Here is a 19,319-nt window from a genome sequence, read left to right as displayed (position 1 = left end):
GAGGAAACCCTAAAGAGTGCACACACCAAAAAACAAAACAAAACAAAAAACAAGCAAAACAAAATCGTAGGAACAAAGTAACTCACTCAGCAAACTAGCAGTATACAAAATCAAGACATAAAAATCAGTTGCATTTCTATGCATTAAAAATAAATAATCCAAAAAAAAAAAAAAGAAATTAAGAAAACAATTCCATTCACAATAGTATTTCAGTAAATAAAATACTTAGGAATAAATTTAACCAAGGAGGCAAAGAACTTGTACACTGAAAACCAGAAATGATCACTATTAAAGAACATATAAATAAATGAACATACATCCCATACTCATGAAGACTTGATAAGATTTATATGACAATACCACCATAACTGATCTATAGATCCAATGCAATCCCTATCAAAAGCTGTGATTTTGCAGAAACAGAAAATCCCATCCTAAAATTCATATGGAATCCCAGATAGGGATCCCAAATAGCCAAAATAATCTTGAGTAAGTACAAAGTTGAAGGACTCCCTTCCTGATTTCTAAACCTCCTATAAAACTACAATAAGTGACAGTATGGTGGTAACATAAGGATAGGCATATACATGAATAGAATAGAACCCAAAAAGAAACCCCTACATATATGGTCAATTGATTTTAGACAAGGGTGCCAAGACCATTTATGAACTGTTTATAGTCCCCCCCCAAACACACACACACACACACCCCACCATTCACTATGTTGAAACTCTAACCCAATGTGACTGTATTTGGAGATAGGGCCTGTCAACTGTTGATAAAGGTTAAATGAGATCATAAAGGTGGGGCCCTAATCTGATAGAGCTAGTGCCCTTATAAAAGTTAGAGACATCTGAGATCTTACCATGTGATGACTCAGTGAGAAGGCAGCTGTATTTCAGCCAGGAAGAGAACCCTCACTAGGGCTGAATCAGCCTACACCTTGATCTTGGACTTAGTTTTCAGAACTATGAGAGACAGATTTGTTTCTTTTGATAAATTTGTTTTTTAAGCCACCAGGTCTGTGGTTTTTTGTTTGTTTTTGGCAGCCTGAGCCAATACAGGCATACCTCGTTTTACTGTGCTTTGCTTTATTGTGTTTCTTACATAGTGAAGATGTGTGGTAATCCCATGGTGAGCAAGTCTATTGGCACTATTTTCCCACCAGCTTTTATTCACTTTGTGTCTGTCACATTTTGGTAATACTCTGAATACTTCAAACTTTTTCATTATTATATTTGTTATGGGAATCTGTGATCAGTGATTATGACTTGCTGAAAGCTCAGATGATAGCATTTTTTAGAAATAAAGTGTTTAAATTAAGGTTTATACAGTTTTCTTAGACATAATGCTATTGCACACTTAGTACACTGTAATGTAAACATAACTTTGCTTTACTGAGATATGTGCTGTATCACAGTGATCTGAAACTGAACACACAATATCTTTGAGGTATGCCTATACTATTCAATGGGGAGAACAGTCTTTTCAAAAAATGTTGTAGGGAAAATTGGATGCAAAAGAAGTTGGACCCTCACCTTATACAATATATAAAAATTAGCTTAAAATAGCCTTTTGTGCATCAAAGGACACAAACGAGAGAGTAGAAAGAATTCACAGAATGAGAGCAAATATTTGCAAATCGTGTATCTGATAAGAGATTACTATGCAAAATATACAAAGAACTCCTATACCTCAACACTTAAAAAAATAACCAAAAACAAAAAAACAAAGAACCCAATTCAAAAATGGGCAAAGGATCTGGACAGACATTTTTCTGAAGAAGACATACAGATGGTCAGTAAGTGCCTGAAAAGCTGTTCAACATCATTAGTCATCAGGGAAATGCAAACCAAAACCACAATGAGATACCACTTCACACCCATTAAAATGACATTATTATTTTTTTAATGGGAAATAACAAGTGTTCGCAAGGAAATTAGAACCCTCTATTCATTGCTGGTGGGGATGTAAAATGGTACAGCCACTTTGGAAAAGTTTGGCTGTTCCTCAAAAAGTTAAACATAGAGTTACCATATGACCCAGCAATTTCACTCCCAGAAGTACACCCAGAAGTACTGAAAGTAAGGATCCAAGGGACGTCTGGGTGGCTCAGTTGGTTAAACACCCAACTGTTGATTTCAGCTCAGATCATGATCCTGGGGTCGTGAGATTGAGCCCCACATCGGACTCTGTGCTGGATGTGGAGCCTGCTTAAGATTCTCTCTCTCCCTCTCCCTCTGCCACTAGGTCCCCAACCACCTGCTCATGCACTCTCTCCCACCACCCCAAAAAGGATCCAAAAAGCTACTTGCACACCCACTCATAGCAGCAGTATGCACAACAGCCAAAAAGCAGAAACACCCAAGTGTCCATCAACAGATGAGTGGATAAACAAAACATGGTATCTACAAACAAGGTCATTTCTTTCAGCCATAAAAAAGAACGACATTCTGATATAGGCTACAAAATGGATGAACCTTGAGAACATTATGCAAAGTGAAATAAGTCAGCTATAAAGGGCAAATATTGTATTATTCCTCTTATGAGAAAACTAGAATAGGCAAATTCACAGACAGAAAATAGAACAGCGACTGTCAGCGGATGTGAGACAAAGGGGAAAAGAAGAGTTATTGTTTAATGGGTACAGATTTTCTGTTTCAGATAATAAAAGAGTGGTAATGGTTATACAACACTGTAAATGTATTTAATGCCACTGAACTATACACCTAAAAATGGTTAAAATAGTAAATTTTGTTATGTTTTACCACAATAAAAATGGCAATTATCAACTCTATTATAAAGACACACAGAAAAGTATGACTGTTAATTTTTTAAATTTACAATATGTAAAGATATGTAAATATGTAGAATTCTTTCCAGTGTGAGTTTTCTAGGATTGAGGAAATAGCAAAGCCAAAAGAGCCTACGTCCTGCAATGACAAGCACACAGTAGTTTCTTTTTAAAATGCTCTTAACTATGTGTGAAAGGAAGCATGTATTAAATCAGCAGTGATGGATTCTTTTTCTAAGTGGGGGAGAACTACTTTTTGCTTACCTCTCTCAATTTCTCCAAAATGAACATGCACTGCTTTTGGTTTAAGAAAAGGGTTTTGTTTGTTTGTTTTTAATTAGAAATGCCCTTCATCTGTAACAACACTGTGTGGACAATAAATAAATGGGTGGGGTAGGTCATAAGGAGGAACTGCACAGCGGAACTCATGGGCCCTTCTCCACGGTCACCTCGAGAAGTCTTCCCGGAGGTGAATCCTCTGATGTTGGCACATGTTGGAACTGTGCCGGAAGGCCTTCCCACACTTGCTACACTTGTAGGGCTTCTCTCCAGTGTGGATCCTCCGGTGCTGGATGAGATAAGTACCCTGGCTAAAGGCTTTCTTGCAATCGCTGCATTTGTAAGGCTTCTCTCCATGGTGCGACCTTTGGTGGTGGATGAGTCTGGAACTGTTGTGGAAGGCTTTCCCACACTCACTACACTTGTACGGCTTCTCTCCTGTGTGGATCCTCTGATGCTGGATAAGGTGTGTGCTCTGGCTGAAGACTTTGCCACAGTCATTACATTCATAGGGCTTCTCTCCAGTGTGGCTTCTCTGATGTTCAACAAGTTTGGTTTTTTGAATGAAGGCTTTCTCACATTCATTACATTTATAGGGTTTCTCCCCAGTGTGAATTCTTTGATGTTGGATAAGGTTAGAACTTTGGGTAAAGCCTTTGCCACATTCTTTACACTCAAATGGTTTCTCCCCAGTGTGGGTCCGACGATGTCGAATAAGGATTGAGCCGTCACTAAAGGCTTTCCCACAGTCGTTGCACTTATAGGGTTTCTCTCCAGTGTGGATTCTCTGGTGATAAATAAGGGACGAATAGGCACTGAAGTGTTTCCCACAATCACCACACTTATAGGGCTTCTCCCCTGTGTGAATCCTCTGATGTTTCATGAGGTTAGGCCTCTGATTGAATGTCTTCCCGCACTCACCGCATCGGTAGGGGATCTCCCCTGAGTGCATCCTTCGGTGATTGATGAACTCACAGCTCTGGCTGAAGGCTTTCCCACACTCGTCACACTTGTAGGGCTTCTCTTCACTATGAAGCCGCTGGTGTTTGACAAGGTTAGCACTGTACCTGAAGGCTTTCCCACAGTAACCACAATAATGAAATTTTTTCCCAAGAGGAATTTTCTGATCATCTTTAACAACTAAATTTGCACTGAAGAATTCCCCAGAATCATGGACTATATTTGTCTTTTTTGACCTGTGTACTCGCTTATGGTTATTAAGGTATGATCTCTGTTCGAAACTTTGTTCACATATATCGCATTTGTGAGGTCTCTGATCAGAGACAGGGCTTGACCGAAACCTGAGGCTTCCCCCAGACCCCTGGACACTATCCTCAGTGATCAATGTGACTGGCCTCAGGCCTCTCTGCTCCACAAGCTTGTCCAGGCTCTCCTCTGGCTCCCAGACACATGCATGGGTCTCTCCAGGATCAGGTCCCTGGGGAACAGCCTTCTGGAGTTGATCCAGTTCTTCCCCATCAAGCATCTCCCTTGAAGACAACTCCTTGTACTCAGTCCTGGTCCCATGACCTGGAACAATGAACACAACATCTTAGGACCACCTGTTCTGACCTGAGAAGGAAAATATGGAGATGCTGCTGACTACCTGTACAGTACCAATTCCATCATCTCCAAAGTCACAACGCCTTACAGAGATGAGAGCCTGCAGCTCAGAGGCTTAAAGACCTCACCCAAGGCTGCAATCTTGCAGGAGTACAAGTATTTCAACCCAGGCCTGACCAATTCTTCCTGCCTGCCTTCTGCCTAAGTGGGACTGTAGAATGCCAGTCCTCACTAGAAAAGGAAAGAAGACAGAAACTTTGTACCACCATGGAGACCAGAGGGGCCCTGAAAGTCACGGAGGACATCTGACAGGCAAAAAAGTGAGCCTAAGGCCACCTAACAATAGCTAATCCACCCTAAAATCCATGGTAGGAAAATCAGTTGCCTCCTCAGGACAGCAGAGGGCCAACGTTGTGCCAACCATGGACAGAAGGGCACACCGTGACCCTCAGCTCTCCCTAGCAGGCTGAACCCATTCTTTGGGCTTTTCTCAGAGGCCTGAGAGGCAACCCAGTTAGCCACCAACCCCTTAAACTCAAGATGCCATACAGAATGCTTCCTGATACCCTCAAGCCTCCATTCCTTACTTCTTGTCTAGACATTCACACATCAACTCCACTTGCAGAAACACACCATCAGAAATGCATTCTCTGTGAGGAAGAGAAACAGTCACAACAAACCCAAAATGGGGACAACCAAGTATTAACAAGAATGGAAAATAATTTGTGGTATATTCATATGATAGAACACTGTACGGCAATGGAACAGAACATACTTTGCACAACATGGCAGCCCTCACAACATTCAGATGCCCCAAATGAGACCAGACACAGAGCTAAGAGGCAGAGTGGCCTCCAGAAGTCAGAGAGAAGGACCCTGTGAGGAGCAGTGGGAAATGACAGAGGAGGCCCAGTGGGTTCCCAGGGAACTAGAAATGTTCTGCATTTTGATTTGGAAGATGGTTTTTATAAAAACTCACTGAGTTATAAACTTAGGATTTATCCTGGTTCTTTAAGTATTGATATCTGAATAAACAAATTTACAAAAGAGAAATTCAAGTCCTTTAACCAGTAGATGCTTCTTAGGACATTATCAAGACGTGCAAAATAATGCTTATTGGAGTTGTCCATAGCAATGAAACTAGACAGCACCCTTCCCACTGGCACTTCCAGCAAAAGTGGTGACTGAGACTCATGTGTATAAAAACGGACACTCACTGAGTGAAAAAGGAGATGAGGAGATGACAGCAGTACACATGGGATCGCTGCATTCCTGTCAAGAAGTGACCTTCGTGGGGCGCCTGGGTGGCTCAGTCGTTAAGCATCTGCCTTCGGCTCAGGTCATGATCCCAGGGTCCTGGGATCGAGCCCTGTGTCGGGCTCCCTGCTCTGCGGGAAGCCTGCTTCTCCCTCTCCTGCTTCTCCCTCTCCCACTCCCCCTGCTTGTGTTCCCTCTCTCACTGTGTCTCTCTCTGTCAAATCAATCAATCAATCAATCAATCAATCTTTAAAAAAAAAAGAAGTGACCTTCGTATATGGGTGTAGAACAGAGAGCACTAGAAAGGGGCTAGCAGGCACACGACAGAACACACTGGTATGTGGGTGATGAGATATTCTTTCTTGTAACGGTCTACAATTGTCAAGTGGATAATTTAGAAAAGGAGAATGAAGCAATGGTCTCTATCAACATGGCCCCATCTGACCCTCCTCACAGGGCATGAGCTCTGCAGGGCAGGGCTCCATGGGGTCCTGGGGGTCCAGACTTCCCTCTTCTCCTCTGCCAACAATGCCCCCTCTCACCCTCCTAGAAGATTCAGCTCAAGAATCACCACACTGAGGGGCGCCTGGGTGGCTCAGTTGGTTGGGCGACTGCCTTCGGCTCAGGTCGCGATCCTGGAGTCCCAGGATCGAGTCCCGCATCGGGCTCCCTGCTCGGCGGGGGGTCTGCTTCTCCCTCTGACCCTCCTCCCTCTCATGCTCTCTCTCATTCTGTCTCAAATAAATAAATAAAATCTTTAAAAAAAAAAAGAATCACCACACTGAGGCACCCAGGCTGACGGAGGGGACCTGGACTTCAGCACAGGCTACTCCCAGGGTTGTCATGCTGCTCCTGATATACCTTGTTCTAAATGCCTGAGTCATTAACCACACATCTTGGATCCTGACAAATGCTTATTCAGCAACTGTTAGGGAAGTGGCCCCCCTCACGCACCTGAGATACTGACTCTCAGTCGCTCTTTCCCCTTGGCGCCCTGTGCATCCAGGACCCACGGCTCATCCCCTTGCTCCAACTGTGTGATCACCCCAGGCTTGGGACCTGCAGGTCCAGCTCCTGGGAAGAAAACGGGGCCTAGGGTTGGTGCCAAGGATGCAGGGCTGCACTGAGTGGATTCTCATCTGGGACTCTGGTGGGAAGCAGAACCACAGGCAAAGTGGGGTGATGGGAAGTCTGGACACTCTGGAGGGTTGGGGATGGTCGTGAAGATGAGATCTGAGCACAGGGAACAAAAGCCCAGGGGGCTCTCTCCACCTGGAGGTACGCAATCCCTCTGGAGAGGGTCTGTCTTGGGCCTGGGGCAGGGAGGCCGTCTTATCTGGGAGCTCAGAGGAGAAAATCACTGAACCAGCCCCACTTGGCCCCTCCTCTGTATAGACCAGGACTGCCTAGGACCAGAGGGTGAAGCCCCCAGCCCAGCCCCTGCTGAGCCATCAGTCCCCAGGGCTGTTCCCTGACCAGCATCCTAGTGAGGGGCCTTACCCAGGGAGACCAGATTCCTGTAGGTCTCCAGCATCACATCCCTGTAGAGGCCCCTCTGAGCAGGGCCCAGACGGCCCCACTCCTCCCGGGAGAATAGCACGGCCACGTCCTCGAAGGTCACCTCAGCCTGGAATGACAGGGGCTGTTGCAGGCCCAGGTGTGGCTCAGGGTGGGCCCTGGGGGTGGGAGCAGCAGAACATACCAGGAGTAGTAGCACAAGGGTGACTACAGGCACGATCCCCCAGTACGGCCCAGGAGAGTGGCCTGAGCCCCTGGTCATGAAGGCAGTGACTCCAGAAGGCTGGGGGAGTCCCAGGGTCACCCGTCCTCTGCTCAATACCCCAGACCAAGATGCCTGACAGTGTCTACTAAGGCACAGCAGGCAGGGAAGCCCTGTGTGGAGATTTCAGACATCTAGGGAAAATGGATGCTCACCTGGGGCAGGGCAGACAGGTGCAAAGCCGCCATCACCTGGTACCCTGGGCTTCCCAGGGGAGGAGTCAGCAGTGAGTCACACTGATGCTGAGGGAAGAGAGGGGAACACATGGAGGCCCAGGCTGGCCCCTCCTATGGGCAACTTCAGGGCCACACTCATCCCCATCGGGGCACAGCTGGTCTCCCGGGCAGACTCCGCTCCCTGCCTGGGGCTGCCCTGCCCTACTCTGCCCCACTGCAGGCACAGGTGCACAGCTCTTCAGGCCATCTGTTCCCCTCAACCTGACACACCAAGCTGTCTCTTTCAGGAGTAAGATGGCGATACTCATTCACTTTATATGAAAGAATAAAGACAACTTGTTAAGTGTTGAGGAGAAAGAGAAGGAAAAAAAAAAATCAACAGAAGGTACAGAACAAAGTCAAAGTACAGATGGTAAAATATACAACACTATAGAAACAAGTTCAGTAGCTGAGTAATGGTAAGAAATAAAAGGATTAAACTCACCTACTAGAAGCACAAGATTCTCTGAGAGATACACACAAAATGCACCTGCATAACCTAAAATAAAGTAACACAGAAAGGCTGAATATAAGCTAGACCACACAAACGCTAATTAAAATAAATAGTAGCTATATACCTTTTCTTTTTTTTTTAAGATGTAATTTATTCATTTAAGAGACAGAGAGAGAGAGCACATGCATGCAAGAGCAGGGGGAGGGGCAGAGGGAGAGAGAAGAGGACTCCCCGCTAAGCAGGAAGCCAGACGTGGGGCTCAATCTCAGGACCCCAGGATCATGACTTGAGCTGAAGGCAGAGGCTTAACCGACCAGGCGCCCCTACATTTTCTTTACCTTTAACACTCTTTATTGAAATATGACATTTATGCAGAAGAGTTGACAAATCCTGAACACACAGCTCAAGGGGCAGTCACAAAGGGCCCATTCCCATAGAACCAGCACCCACGTCAGCCCTCCTGCCCCTGCAGGCTCTACTTCCTTCCTGAACTCCCAAAGGTGAGCCTCTATCCTGACTTCCACCAGCTGTGCTTCTGGTGAACTTTATCAAAGCAACTATGCTGTCTACACTCCTCTGGCTTCTTCCCTTCATCGTGATGCTTCTGAGCTTAACATGCATTGCTATGTGTAGTTTAGCAGTATGTATACCAATCAAAACAGAACAGAAAGTAAAAATCATTAATAGGAACAAAAATGAATAATACATATTAATAAAAGGAAAATCCACCCAGAAGCTATAATTACAGACAAGTGTGTATCTACCAAGAAACTCAAAATGTAGAAAGCCAATGCTAAGTGAAGTAGCAAAGAGCAACTGGCAAACCTCCCCTGGAATGAGAGATTTCAACACACTTCCCTCAGAAACAAGTGGAACAAGTAGAGAATAGTTACTTGAAACATAGAGAATACACATTTTTCCAGATATATATTCAAAACTATTAGAAAACACCACAGACCATGCCAACAACGAAAGTTTCAACAAATTCCAAAGACTAATAACATTTAGCAAAACATTCTCTGACCACTGTTGTTATGCTGGAAATATATGATAAAAAAGTACCACCTCAGGGGAGCCTGGGTGGCTCAGTCGGTGAAGTGTCTGCCTTCGGCTCAGGTCATGATCTCAGGGTCCTGGAATGGAGCCCCAAGTCAGGCTCCTTGCTCAGCAGGGATTCTGCTTCTCCCTCTCCCTCTGCCCTTCCCCCCACTCATGCATGCTCTCTCTCAAATAAATAAAGAAAATCTTTAAAAAAAATAATAAAAAGTACCCCCTCCAAGAAAAACACAGAAATGGAAACAGAGGCTACCTAAGGAAAAATGTGCCTTCTTAGTGCCCTTATTTTAGCACAAGAGAGACTGAAATAAATGATCTAAACATTCAATAAGAAATTAGACACAGACTAAGAAAAGGGATTCAAGAAAAAATGGAGGAAAATAAAGAATACTTGATTTAAAGAAACAAAACATAATCTCAACATTGCTAATAAAACACACAAACATCTGGCAAGTCCAATGGGGGGTGGGCAGAAAAGAGATAGAAAAAGAAATATTAAGAACAAAAAAGGGGACATAATTCTACATACCATACATGCAGCAACAGTTGTTATCAGAGTGTGGTCCAAGACCCTGGGGACAAAATGATAAAACTTTATGGAAGGACATCAAGAAGACCTATGGAAAAACAGTGTTCATAAATAGGAGAATTCAGTATCATAAAAATGTCAATTCTCGGGACACCTGGGTGGCTCGGTTGTTAAGCATCTGCCTTCAGCTCAGGTCATGATCCCAGGGTCCTGGGATCGAGTCCTGCATCCAGCTTCTTGCTCGGCGAGGTGCCTGCTTCTCCCTCTGCCTACTGCTCCCCCTGCTTGTGCGCTCGATCTCTCTCTCTCTCTCGCTTGCAAATAAATAATAAAATCTTAAAAAAAAAAAGTCAATTCTCCCCCAAATAAATCTATTAATTCTGTACAATCAAAATTACAACAGGACATAACATGAAATCTGAACAAAATGACTCAGTATCATAATAATGATCCAAGATTAACTAAGGCAATGCCAAAAAAGAACTAAGGTAGGCAGAGGCACGCCCTACCACATAGCAAGACTTATTGTAAGGCTACGTTAATGAAAGTGAGATTGGAGCATAGTAAAGAAAATAGGGAACACCTAGATCCATAGCAAGACTTACTGTAAGGCTACGTTAACAAAAGTGAGATTGGAGCATAGTAAAGAAAGTAAGGAACATCCAGATCCGTGTATATGCTAAGGACATAATGGCACGCTATTCAAAATGGTACCAACACAACGGATTTTCCATAGGAAAGTAAAATTCAATCGCTGCCTTCTACGGCACACAAAAATATATTTTAAGCACATTGAAGACGTAAGTGTTTAAAATAAAATTTATAGCTGTTATAAGAAAATAATATGCAAAATACAGTACATCAAGGAAAAAATTGTTTAATTTTACTCCAAAAATTTCTGTACAAGACACCACAATATTAAAAGACAAGCTGCAGAGTGAACGATATTTGTAAAAATACTTAACACATAAAAAAAGATCTACAAAATATGTTTTAAAGTGCACCAAAAAAGACCATTTATTTGAAAAATGAACACAGGATGACTTGGGAAATCAGATAATGAGATCAAAGAGGGACACCTGGGTGGCTCAGTCAGTTAAGCGTCTGCCTTCAGCTCAGGTCATGATCTCAGGGTCCTGGGACTGCATCGGACTCCCTGCTCAGCGGGGAGTCTGCTTCTCTCTCTGGCCTCCCCCCTCATGCTCTCTCTCTCTCAAATAAGTAAAATCTTTTTAAAAAATCTGAAAAGATCTTCAACATCATTGAGAATTAAGGAAATGCAAATTCAAGACTTCTCTCCCCATAGACTGGGGGACACATAAAATGCTTCACAATAGCAAATGTTGAAGACATAAGGGAAAATAGAGATTCTCAGAGTCCTATAGGAAACTAGTACAGTCACTCTGGAAACCCATCTGGCACCACCTGGCAGAACTTTAACCCTGCAAATTCAGTCAGGACACCTAATTCTAGGTATGTGCCCTACAGAAACTCTTGCTAATGAACACAAGAAAATACACCAGAATGTCACCATGTGCCTGTGTATAAGAAAAAAAGGTAAACAACCTCAATATCCATCATCAGGGAACAGTCAAGGTCACAGTGGTCGGAAGAAATGAACCACATCAATGTCAGAGGCAGCGCAAAGCTTTAAGGCTGAGTGAAACGGTTAAATGTCAAATATCAATATCATATTATGTATGTAGATTTTAAAACACTAGTAGGTGTATAGAGGTGTAAGAAAATGTGCTGACAGCAAAATAACAGAGTGAAAAGGCAACTGAGGAATGGGAGAAAATATGTGCAAACCATGTATCTGATTAGAAATTCAGATCTAAAATATATAAAGACCTCACACAACTCAAGAGAAAAAAAAAAAAACCCAATGGGTTTAAAATGGGCAAGGAACCTAAATTTCTCCATAAAAGACATACAAATGACTAACAGGTAAGTGAAAAGGTGCTCAACCTAATTAGAGAACTGCAAATAAAAACCACAATGAGCTATCACCTCACGCCTGTCAGAACGAGAATTATCAAAAAGCAAAAGATAAGTGTTGGCAAGGATGTGGAGAAAAGGAACCCTTGTGCACTGTTGGTGGAAATGCACTGTGGAAAAGCGTGGAGGTGCCTCAAAAAGTTGAAAATAGAACCAAAATACCATTTATTTAGGTCGTTGTTGGCGTGGTTTGTGGTGTTTTCTAATAGTTTTGAATATATATCTGGAAAAATATGTATTCTCTATGTTTCAAGTAATTACATGATCCAGTAATCCCACTTCTGGTTATACTAGCCAAAGGAAATGAAATCACTGCCTCAAAGAGAGACCAGCACTCCCATGCTCATTGCAGCATTATTCACAATAGACAAGATGTGCAAACAACCTAAGTGTCCAACGATAGATGAATGGATACAGAATGTGGTATATACACACAATGGACTACTACTCAGCCATGAAGAACGAGATCTTGCCATTTGCTACAACATGGATGAACCTGGAGGACATTATGCTAGGTGAAATAAACCAGACACAGAAAGACAAATACTACATGATTTCACTGATATGTGGTACCCAAGAGAGTCCAAATCATAGAAGCAGAAAGTGGAATGGTTGGCTGCCAAGTTTTGAGGGTTGGGGAAAATGGGAGAGAGGTCGGTCAGAGTACAAACTTTCAGGTATGCAAGATGAAAGTTGTGGAGATCTAAAGTACAGCACTGCGACTACAGTCAACAATACTGTATTGTAACCTCGAAATTTCCTAAGAGGGTAGATATTAAATATCCTCACCACAAAGAAAACAAAAAAAGAAAATGGTACCTATGTGAGATGATGAACATGCTAATTAGATTGAATGTGATTATTTCACAATGAACACATATACCGTAAGTGTACACCTAAAATTTATAGAATTCCTGTTTATCAATTACACCTCAATAAAAATAAACAAACAAAAATGCGGTTGTTCAAAATAAGGGTTGCTTAGGGAAGGAAATGGGACTGGTGAGCTTGCATCTAAGAGCAATTCTGTTTCAACAGCTTTCTTTAAAAAAGTTGAGGGGGGTGCCTGGCTGGTTCAGTCAGTAGAGCATGTGAGTGTTCATCTCAGAGTGGTGAGTTCAAGCCCCACGTTGGCCACAGAGATTACATATATGTTTTTGTTTTGCCTTTTTTAAAGATTTTATTTATTTATTTGAGAGACAGAGAGAGAGCTAGAGAGCACAAGTGGGGTAGAAGCCCGACGCAGGGCTCAATCCCCGGACTCGGGGATCATGACCTGAGCCGAAGGCAGACGCCCAACCGACTGAGCCACCCAGGCACCCCTGTTTTTGTTTTGTTTTTAACTACAATCTTTTCTTTCTTTATGGTTTTATTTACCTGAGAGAGAGAGAGCACGCAGGAGAAGGGTGAAGGGGCAGAGGGAGAGGGAGAAGCAGGCTCCCGGCTGAGCAGGGAGCCCGACCTGGGACGTGATCTCAGGAACCTGAGATCATGACCTGAGCCAAAGGTAGACGCTCAACCAACTGAGCCACCCAGGCACGCCTTAACTACAATCTTAACGTGCGGCAAACCCAGTCACTAGTGTTTGGTAATCCATTCTCTGTACTTTAAAGTTTTCTCTAAAAGTTTTTTTTTTTTAACGTATTTTCAAAACAAAGACACGGTGCATTTTTAATTTAAAAAGTCTACAGTGTCGGGCGCCTGGGTGGCTCAGTCGGTTAAGCGACTGCCTTCGGCTCAGGTCACGATCCTGGAGCCCCGGGATCGAGTCCCGCGTCGGGCTCCCTGCTCAGCAGGGGGTCTGCTTCTGCCTCTGCCCCTCCCCCCTCTCATGTGCTCTCTCTCATTCTCTCTCTCTCAAATAAATAAATCAAATCTTTAAAAAAAAAAAAAAGTCTACAGTGTCAGACCTTGAATAAAGGCCTCTAAAGAAAAAAACAAAAATCTGGCTGCTGAGGGAAAGGCCTTGGAGCATCAGAAGCAAAAAAGGGTGGGAAAGCAGGAAGGTACACGCAATTCTGGGAACTGCTAAAGGCAAGAGGAAGCACAGCAACTGCAGGCGGCACGGGATGGGGGCGGTAAATGCGGAAGACGATTAATTAAGAGCTGACAAGAAAGTGTGTTGGGCATTAACTGCTCCAAGCCAGAGACCAGGTGAGGGCGGAAATGGGGCGGTGGAGGGCTGGGGCAGAGTGGGGAGTACAACCTGGACCCAGAAGCGAGGGAAAAGCCCGGCTCCTGCTGGGGCTGCGGTGGCGGGCTGAGTGTGGAGAGCTGGTGACCTGCCGGGTGGAGAGGCGCCGGGAAGGCCAAGGGCCTCGGGTCACCAGGCCTTGAGGGTCCCGGGCAGCCCGGGACGCAGAAGCAGCCCCTCGGGACGACCTGGGAAGAGAATCCGGCGGGGAGACCCGGGAGGAAGGCTCTCGGGCGGGGCCGGGGCCCGGCAGGAACAACCCCGGGCCGGAGCAGGCGGACAGCGGACGCCGGGCTGGGGAGGGCACCAGTTGGGGCTCGGGGCCCGTCGGAAACCACGAAGCGGGGACCGCGCTCGTCGAGGGGGCTCCGAGAGTGGAGACGGGGCCCGCCCGACAGACGCCGGGGCGAGAGATACTGCCGAGCGCGGGGCGGGCCCCGGACGGAGCATCTCGGCGGTTACAGGGAAGGGCCGGTGCCCCGCGCCCGGGAGACCTCGCGGTCACCACCGCCCCGGCCCGGCCCACACTCACCTCAGCGCCGCAGAAGAGCCGCCGCCGGGCCGGGCCCCGCGAGCCCCACCCGCCGCGCCAATCGAATCCAACCGGAAGTGACGCCCTCACCCCGCGTCCTAACCGGAGGCACCCTCTGGCCGCTCTAGGAAAGGACTTCATGTCTCGGTAGGCAGCCTCCCTGAGGAATGGGACGTGCGGTGTCGCAAGTCGGGAGTGCCGCCACTAGGTGGCAGTCTGGAACCACAACCCCGAAGCTCCAGAACGGAGGCGGGGTGAGCAGCTTTGATTTTCAGTGGAAACCTCGCTCTAGGGAGCCGCTAAAAGCACTGCAGCCAAAAAAGTATCAGTCCCTTTAGAGTTGGGTAGAGAAGCCATGGGATGACCAGGAAAGAGGTCGCTTACTGGCCACTTTGTTTTAGCACACCGAACCCAGGCCCAGCTGGAGCAGGGTCCACTCTAGGGGCTAGGGCTTCCTTGGGTGCCTGCTACTGGAGCAAACCCTCCCTGATGGCCAGGTCATCTTCGTCCAGAGAACCAAGCCCAGCCCCTCCTATTTCCTCCACCACACCTAGGCTGTGGTGGATGGTCAAGTGGAGACCAGAATGGCAAGGTTCACACTAGGGACAAGTGTGGACCCTGGCAGCAAGGAGCTACGTGGCAGCCACAGAAAATCCTTCTCAGGGAGATGGTCTCCAGGAACTCTGGGTCCACTGCCTTTCCACCTGCAGTCTGAACAAGGGGCATTCTACCTCCGCCAGCCACTTACCTCTGTTATCCCACAACTTTTTTTTGTCAGACAGCAAGCACAAGCAGGGGGAGCGGCAGGCAGAGGGAGAAGCAGACTCCCTGCGTAGCAAGGAGCCTGATGCTGGACTTGATCCCAGTATGCTGGATCATGACCTGAGCTGAAGGCAGCCGCTTAACCGACTGAGCCACTCGGGCGTCCCAGTCCCCCAACCTTCTGGTCTCTGTGATTATTTTGGCACAGTGGCCTGCAGCCCCTACTTTCGCACTGGCTCATGAGGGGAACCACTGGGGCAGGGGACTCTGGGTGGCCGCTGGGAAGCAAAGCGTCCCGGTCCCGAGGCACTAATGAACCTCCACTAACATCTCTATGCCTCATTGGCTCAGCAGCATCTGCCCTGGTTTTACCAGTTTTGACGAGCCTAAGTTTGGAACAAGGTACCATGGACAGAAACAGGAAGCCCATTTGTTGAGAAACTAGTCTGACTCCGTCCTGGTCCTTCCACTGCAAAACAGCTTCCTGGCTCTCCAACCTGTGGCTTCAGGAGCACCACTCTCATCCTGAGGCATCCACACCCTCTCCCAGATCCCCCAAGTGCCCAAGAGAAATTAATGCAGATGTCAGTGAGATCCTCTGCTCCCTGTGCTGGTGTTGGGGGAGGGGGAGGTGTTCCAGAAATCAAAGTGTGAAGATACCTAGCACCCCCATCCCTTCTCTCCAGAGCTTTCACTATTCACTGGTGCATCCAACTTTTTCTCCTTCCTACACCAAAAGCTCCATGGCAGTCCTCCCAGCAAGGATCCTTCCCTCTGAAACCATGGGCAAACACAGCTTAGTGACAGGACAGACTTTATTGAGGCCCTCAGCCCTAGTTCTCCTTCTCCTGCACAGTCTTGGTTCCCCGGAGACGCCCGGTCCGGCGGGCAGCAATAAGACCCACTTTGCGGCCAGCAGGGGCATCTCTGCGGATAGTAGAAGGTTTGCCGATGTGCTGGTGGTTGCCACCTCCAAAAGGGTGCTCCACAGGCTGCAGACAGAAAAAGGTGGCATTAATATAGGAGTGTGGACCCACCTACCTCAGGACCTGGATAAGAGTGGGATAACTGACCGGTGCCAACAAACCATAACCCAGACCCTCTGTCACAGAAGGGAGACACTCCAGGAAAAGACTGGTCCATCTAGCCTCCCAGTCCCCAATCCCTGAACACCCCAACTGCCCATTTCTGGGCTACTTACGTTCATGGCCACACCCCGCACACGTGGCCAACAATTCCTCTTTGCCTTATACTTGTGGTAGGCACGGCCAGCCTTCAGAATGGGCTTGTCAATGCGGCCACCTCCAGCCACCACACCTGTTGGGAAGATCAGGCACCTCAGGAAAGTGCACCATACCTTCCCTAAACTTCAGGACCCTATCAGGCAGAGCATCCTTACCAGTGCCCCACCCCCATACTGATCACCCTCTCACTTTACTCACACACCATCATGAGATTCCCAAAATCTCACTAACATCTTCTCAACTACCACCAAGCAGTAAATGCCTTTGCAGCCTAGCAGATGACATCAAGTTTCTTCAAGATTGCTGGGGCAGCCAAGCCAGGCCTTTGCCCATACCATCTGCAATGGCTTTCTCGACCTATGGTTCTCTCCAGGGAAGCCCCCCTACTTTACCCCGTCTCACCAAGCAGGTCACTCAATCTAACCTCAAATGCCAGCAAAAAGGCTGACTCAGTCTGTCACACACATCTCAACCAGTGTTGCTTCAACATACGCTCAAGAACATTCCTTGGCTGGGGCACCTGGGTGGCCCGGTTTGGTTCAGTCGGTTCGGTTAAGGATCCAGCTCTTGGCTCTGGTCGTGATCTCATGGGTTATAGGTTCTAGTGGGGAGTCTGCTTGAATATTCTCTCCCTCTACCCCTCTCATGCATGCACTTTCTCAAATCTTTTTTTTTTTTTTTTAAAGATTTGAGAGAGCGAGCATTGGGAGGGTGCAGAGAGGGAGAGCAGACTCCCCACTGAGCAGGCAGTCTGCAGCTGGGCTTGACCCCAGGACCTTGGGATCATGACCTGAGGCAAAGGCAGACCTGGCCACCCAGGTGCCCCTCAAATAAACAAATCTTTTAAAAAATCAAAGAAGGGGCGCCTGGGTGGCTCAGTCGTTAAGCGTCTGCCTTTGGCTCGGGTCATGATCCCGGGGTCCTGGGATCCAGCCCCGCATCGGGCTCCCTGCTCGGCGGGAAGCCTGCTTCTCCCTCTCCCACTCCTCCCGCTTGTGTTCCCTCTCTTGCTGTGTCTCTACCAAATAAATAAACAAAATCTTAAAAAAATAAAAAATAGAAGAAAGAGGGAGAAAGAGGAAGAAAAAAAACAGAACAAACATTCCTTGGGTTTGTTTCAAAGGTGTTGTCGTAGCACCACATGAAAAAATCAGGTTTCAAATCCTCCTCAAGGCACTCACTAGGTAGCTTAAAGTCACATATCCACGAAAAGACTGACTACTAACCCCTGTGGATGCGGGAGTATGAATCGTGGAAGTCCGCATCATGCCTGACTATAGACAAGGCTGCCTAACAAGCCCCAGTCCCAGCCTCACTCAACTCCCGGCCAGTGACGCCCACCTCACAGATACTAGCCGGGGTCTAGCTGGTGACGTTCACCAGCAACGCACCGCACAGAGCATCCCGCGGCTGCCGGCCACTCACCGACCACAGCTCTGTTGGCGGAAGAAATGACCTTCTTTGAGCCGGAGGGCAGCTTCACTCGGGTCTTCTTGGTCTCCGGGTTGTGGGAGATTACAGTGGCATAGTTTCCGGAGGCTCGGGCCAACTTGCCCCGGTCACCAGGCTTCTCTTCCAGACAGCACACGATAGTGCCCTCGGGCATAGTGCCCACCGGGAGCACGTTGCCTATGTTGAGCTGGGCTGCAAGGAGAAGCGCCGCAGGTCAGCGCCGCCCGGCCACGCAGAAAGCCCCGCACGGCACCCCGCGTCCGGCCCCCCCCAGCGGCCTGGGCGACCCAGCCGGCAGGTGCAGGCAAACCGGCCGCACCACGAGAGACTTCCGCCTGGACGGGCCTCCTCGCGCAAGCGGCCGTTCCCTCTGCACCCGACCTTCCCTCACGAGGCTCACCCTTCTTGCCGCAGTACACGAACTGGCCTGTGTGGATGCCCTCGGCGGCGATGAACAGCTCCGTTCGCTTCTTAAACCGGTACGGATCCCGGAAGACGACCTTGGCGAGGGGTGCACCGCGACCCGGGTCGTGGATGATGTCCTGCGGGCCGAGGGCGCGTGAGCGGCAGGTCCCCGCGGGGCCACCGAGCCCCCGCCCGCCCGGGGAGGGGGGCTCCCCGCACCTTCACGATGCCCTTGATGTAGCCGTGCCGCTCGGCGAAGTCCACGGCGCGCAGACGCGCGGCGCCCTTACGGTGCTTCACGTGCGCGCGGAACACCGAGCCGGCGCCCTTTCTCTGCCCACGGATGACACGGCCCATGGCGGTCTGCGGGTGGCTCACGGTCAGCGCCCAAGCGGCCCAGGCACCCCCGCCACCCCGGCTTCAGGGTCCCAGCTCCCCAGCAGCCTCCCTCCAGGTCCCGACCCCAGCGCGCTCCCTCTCCGAAGGCCCGCCGGGGTCCCTAGCGGGCCCCAGGGCGGCGGATGGCGGCGGATGGCGGCGGATGGCGCCAGGGCCACCACGCCACACACGCACACCCTACCTGCTGCCGAGCGCGGCCGGAAAAAGAGACGCGGCGCAGGAGAGCCGCCTTATCTTCCGGGGCGGGGCCGAGAGGCGCTTGACCTTCCGGCTCGGCGTGAGCCCGGTGCACGCCGGGACTCGTACTCGTCCCGCCGGAGCCTGGCGGCCCTGGGCCTCTGCGCAGGCGCATTGGGATGACGGCGCCCGCGGAGTCCAGATGTCCTGGCGTCCGGCCGACGTCTGG

General features: G+C 48.1%; 2 protein-coding genes across 10 annotated transcripts; both read right to left on the bottom strand.

Annotated features, from left to right (window-relative positions):
- Positions 1–1,885: 1,885 nt before the first annotated feature.
- On the bottom strand, positions 1,886–14,714 carry ZNF34 (zinc finger protein 34). Of its 9 annotated transcripts, XM_035012241.1 has the most exons (7): positions 14,652–14,714; positions 14,132–14,307; positions 9,928–10,015; positions 7,829–8,387; positions 7,394–7,520; positions 6,848–6,967; positions 2,524–4,603 (listed from the first exon to the last, which is right to left on the bottom strand). In XM_035012241.1, the coding sequence occupies exons 4-7, from the start codon at positions 7,937–7,939 to the stop codon at positions 3,240–3,242; spliced, it is 1,722 nt and encodes a 573-aa protein (XP_034868132.1). In that variant the 5' UTR covers positions 7,940–8,387; positions 9,928–10,015; positions 14,132–14,307; positions 14,652–14,714; the 3' UTR covers positions 2,524–3,239. The 9 variants fall into 9 exon arrangements, with proteins under 9 accessions (XP_034868136.1, XP_034868135.1, XP_034868137.1 ...); XM_035012240.1 differs by having other exon boundaries at positions 14,132–14,706; XM_035012242.1 differs by lacking the exons at positions 14,132–14,307; positions 14,652–14,714 and having other exon boundaries at positions 7,829–7,915; positions 8,334–8,387; positions 9,928–10,115.
- A 1,496-nt stretch (positions 14,715–16,210) lies between these two features.
- On the bottom strand, positions 16,211–19,209 carry RPL8 (ribosomal protein L8). The gene is made up of 6 exons (XM_035012251.1): positions 19,095–19,209; positions 18,734–18,877; positions 18,510–18,651; positions 18,083–18,301; positions 16,615–16,730; positions 16,211–16,405 (listed from the first exon to the last, which is right to left on the bottom strand). Exons 2-6 carry the CDS (start codon positions 18,869–18,871, stop codon positions 16,247–16,249), a joined length of 774 nt encoding a protein of 257 aa, XP_034868142.1. The 5' UTR covers positions 18,872–18,877; positions 19,095–19,209; the 3' UTR covers positions 16,211–16,246.
- Positions 19,210–19,319: the final 110 nt, after the last annotated feature.

The sequence above is a fragment of the Mirounga leonina genome, unplaced genomic scaffold (genome assembly GCF_011800145.1).
Source record: "Mirounga leonina isolate KUSES-001 unplaced genomic scaffold, KU_Mleo_1.0 Mir_165, whole genome shotgun sequence".
NCBI classification, from domain to species: domain Eukaryota; kingdom Metazoa; phylum Chordata; class Mammalia; order Carnivora; family Phocidae; genus Mirounga; species Mirounga leonina.
The sequence above is the reverse complement of the archived record's forward strand: the minus strand, read 5'-3'. Positions and strand labels throughout refer to the sequence as shown.

What these genes read in the sequence shown, in the direction of transcription:
- ZNF34 (XM_035012241.1), bottom strand. Translation starts at nt 7,939, where the DNA reads ATGTGTTCCCCTCTCTTCCCTCAGCATCAGTGTGACTCACTGCTGACT. An exon ending in ACCTGTCTGCCCTGCCCCAG is followed by an intron (nt 7,521 to 7,828) that starts GTGAGCATCCAT and finishes CTGTCATTCCAG; the next exon opens with GCTGAGGTGACCTTCGAGGA. An exon ending in ACTGAGAGTCAGTATCTCAG is followed by an intron (nt 4,604 to 6,847) that starts GTGCGTGAGGGG and finishes TCATTGTTCCAG; the next exon opens with GTCATGGGACCAGGACTGAG.
- RPL8 (XM_035012251.1), bottom strand. Translation starts at nt 18,871, where the DNA reads ATGGGCCGTGTCATCCGTGGGCAGAGAAAGGGCGCCGGCTCGGTGTTC. An exon ending in CGTGTACTGCGGCAAGAAGG is followed by an intron (nt 18,302 to 18,509) that starts GTGAGCCTCGTG and finishes TTCTCCTTGCAG; the next exon opens with CCCAGCTCAACATAGGCAAC. An exon ending in CGCCAACAGAGCTGTGGTCG is followed by an intron (nt 16,731 to 18,082) that starts GTGAGTGGCCGG and finishes TCTTCCCAACAG; the next exon opens with GTGTGGTGGCTGGAGGTGGC.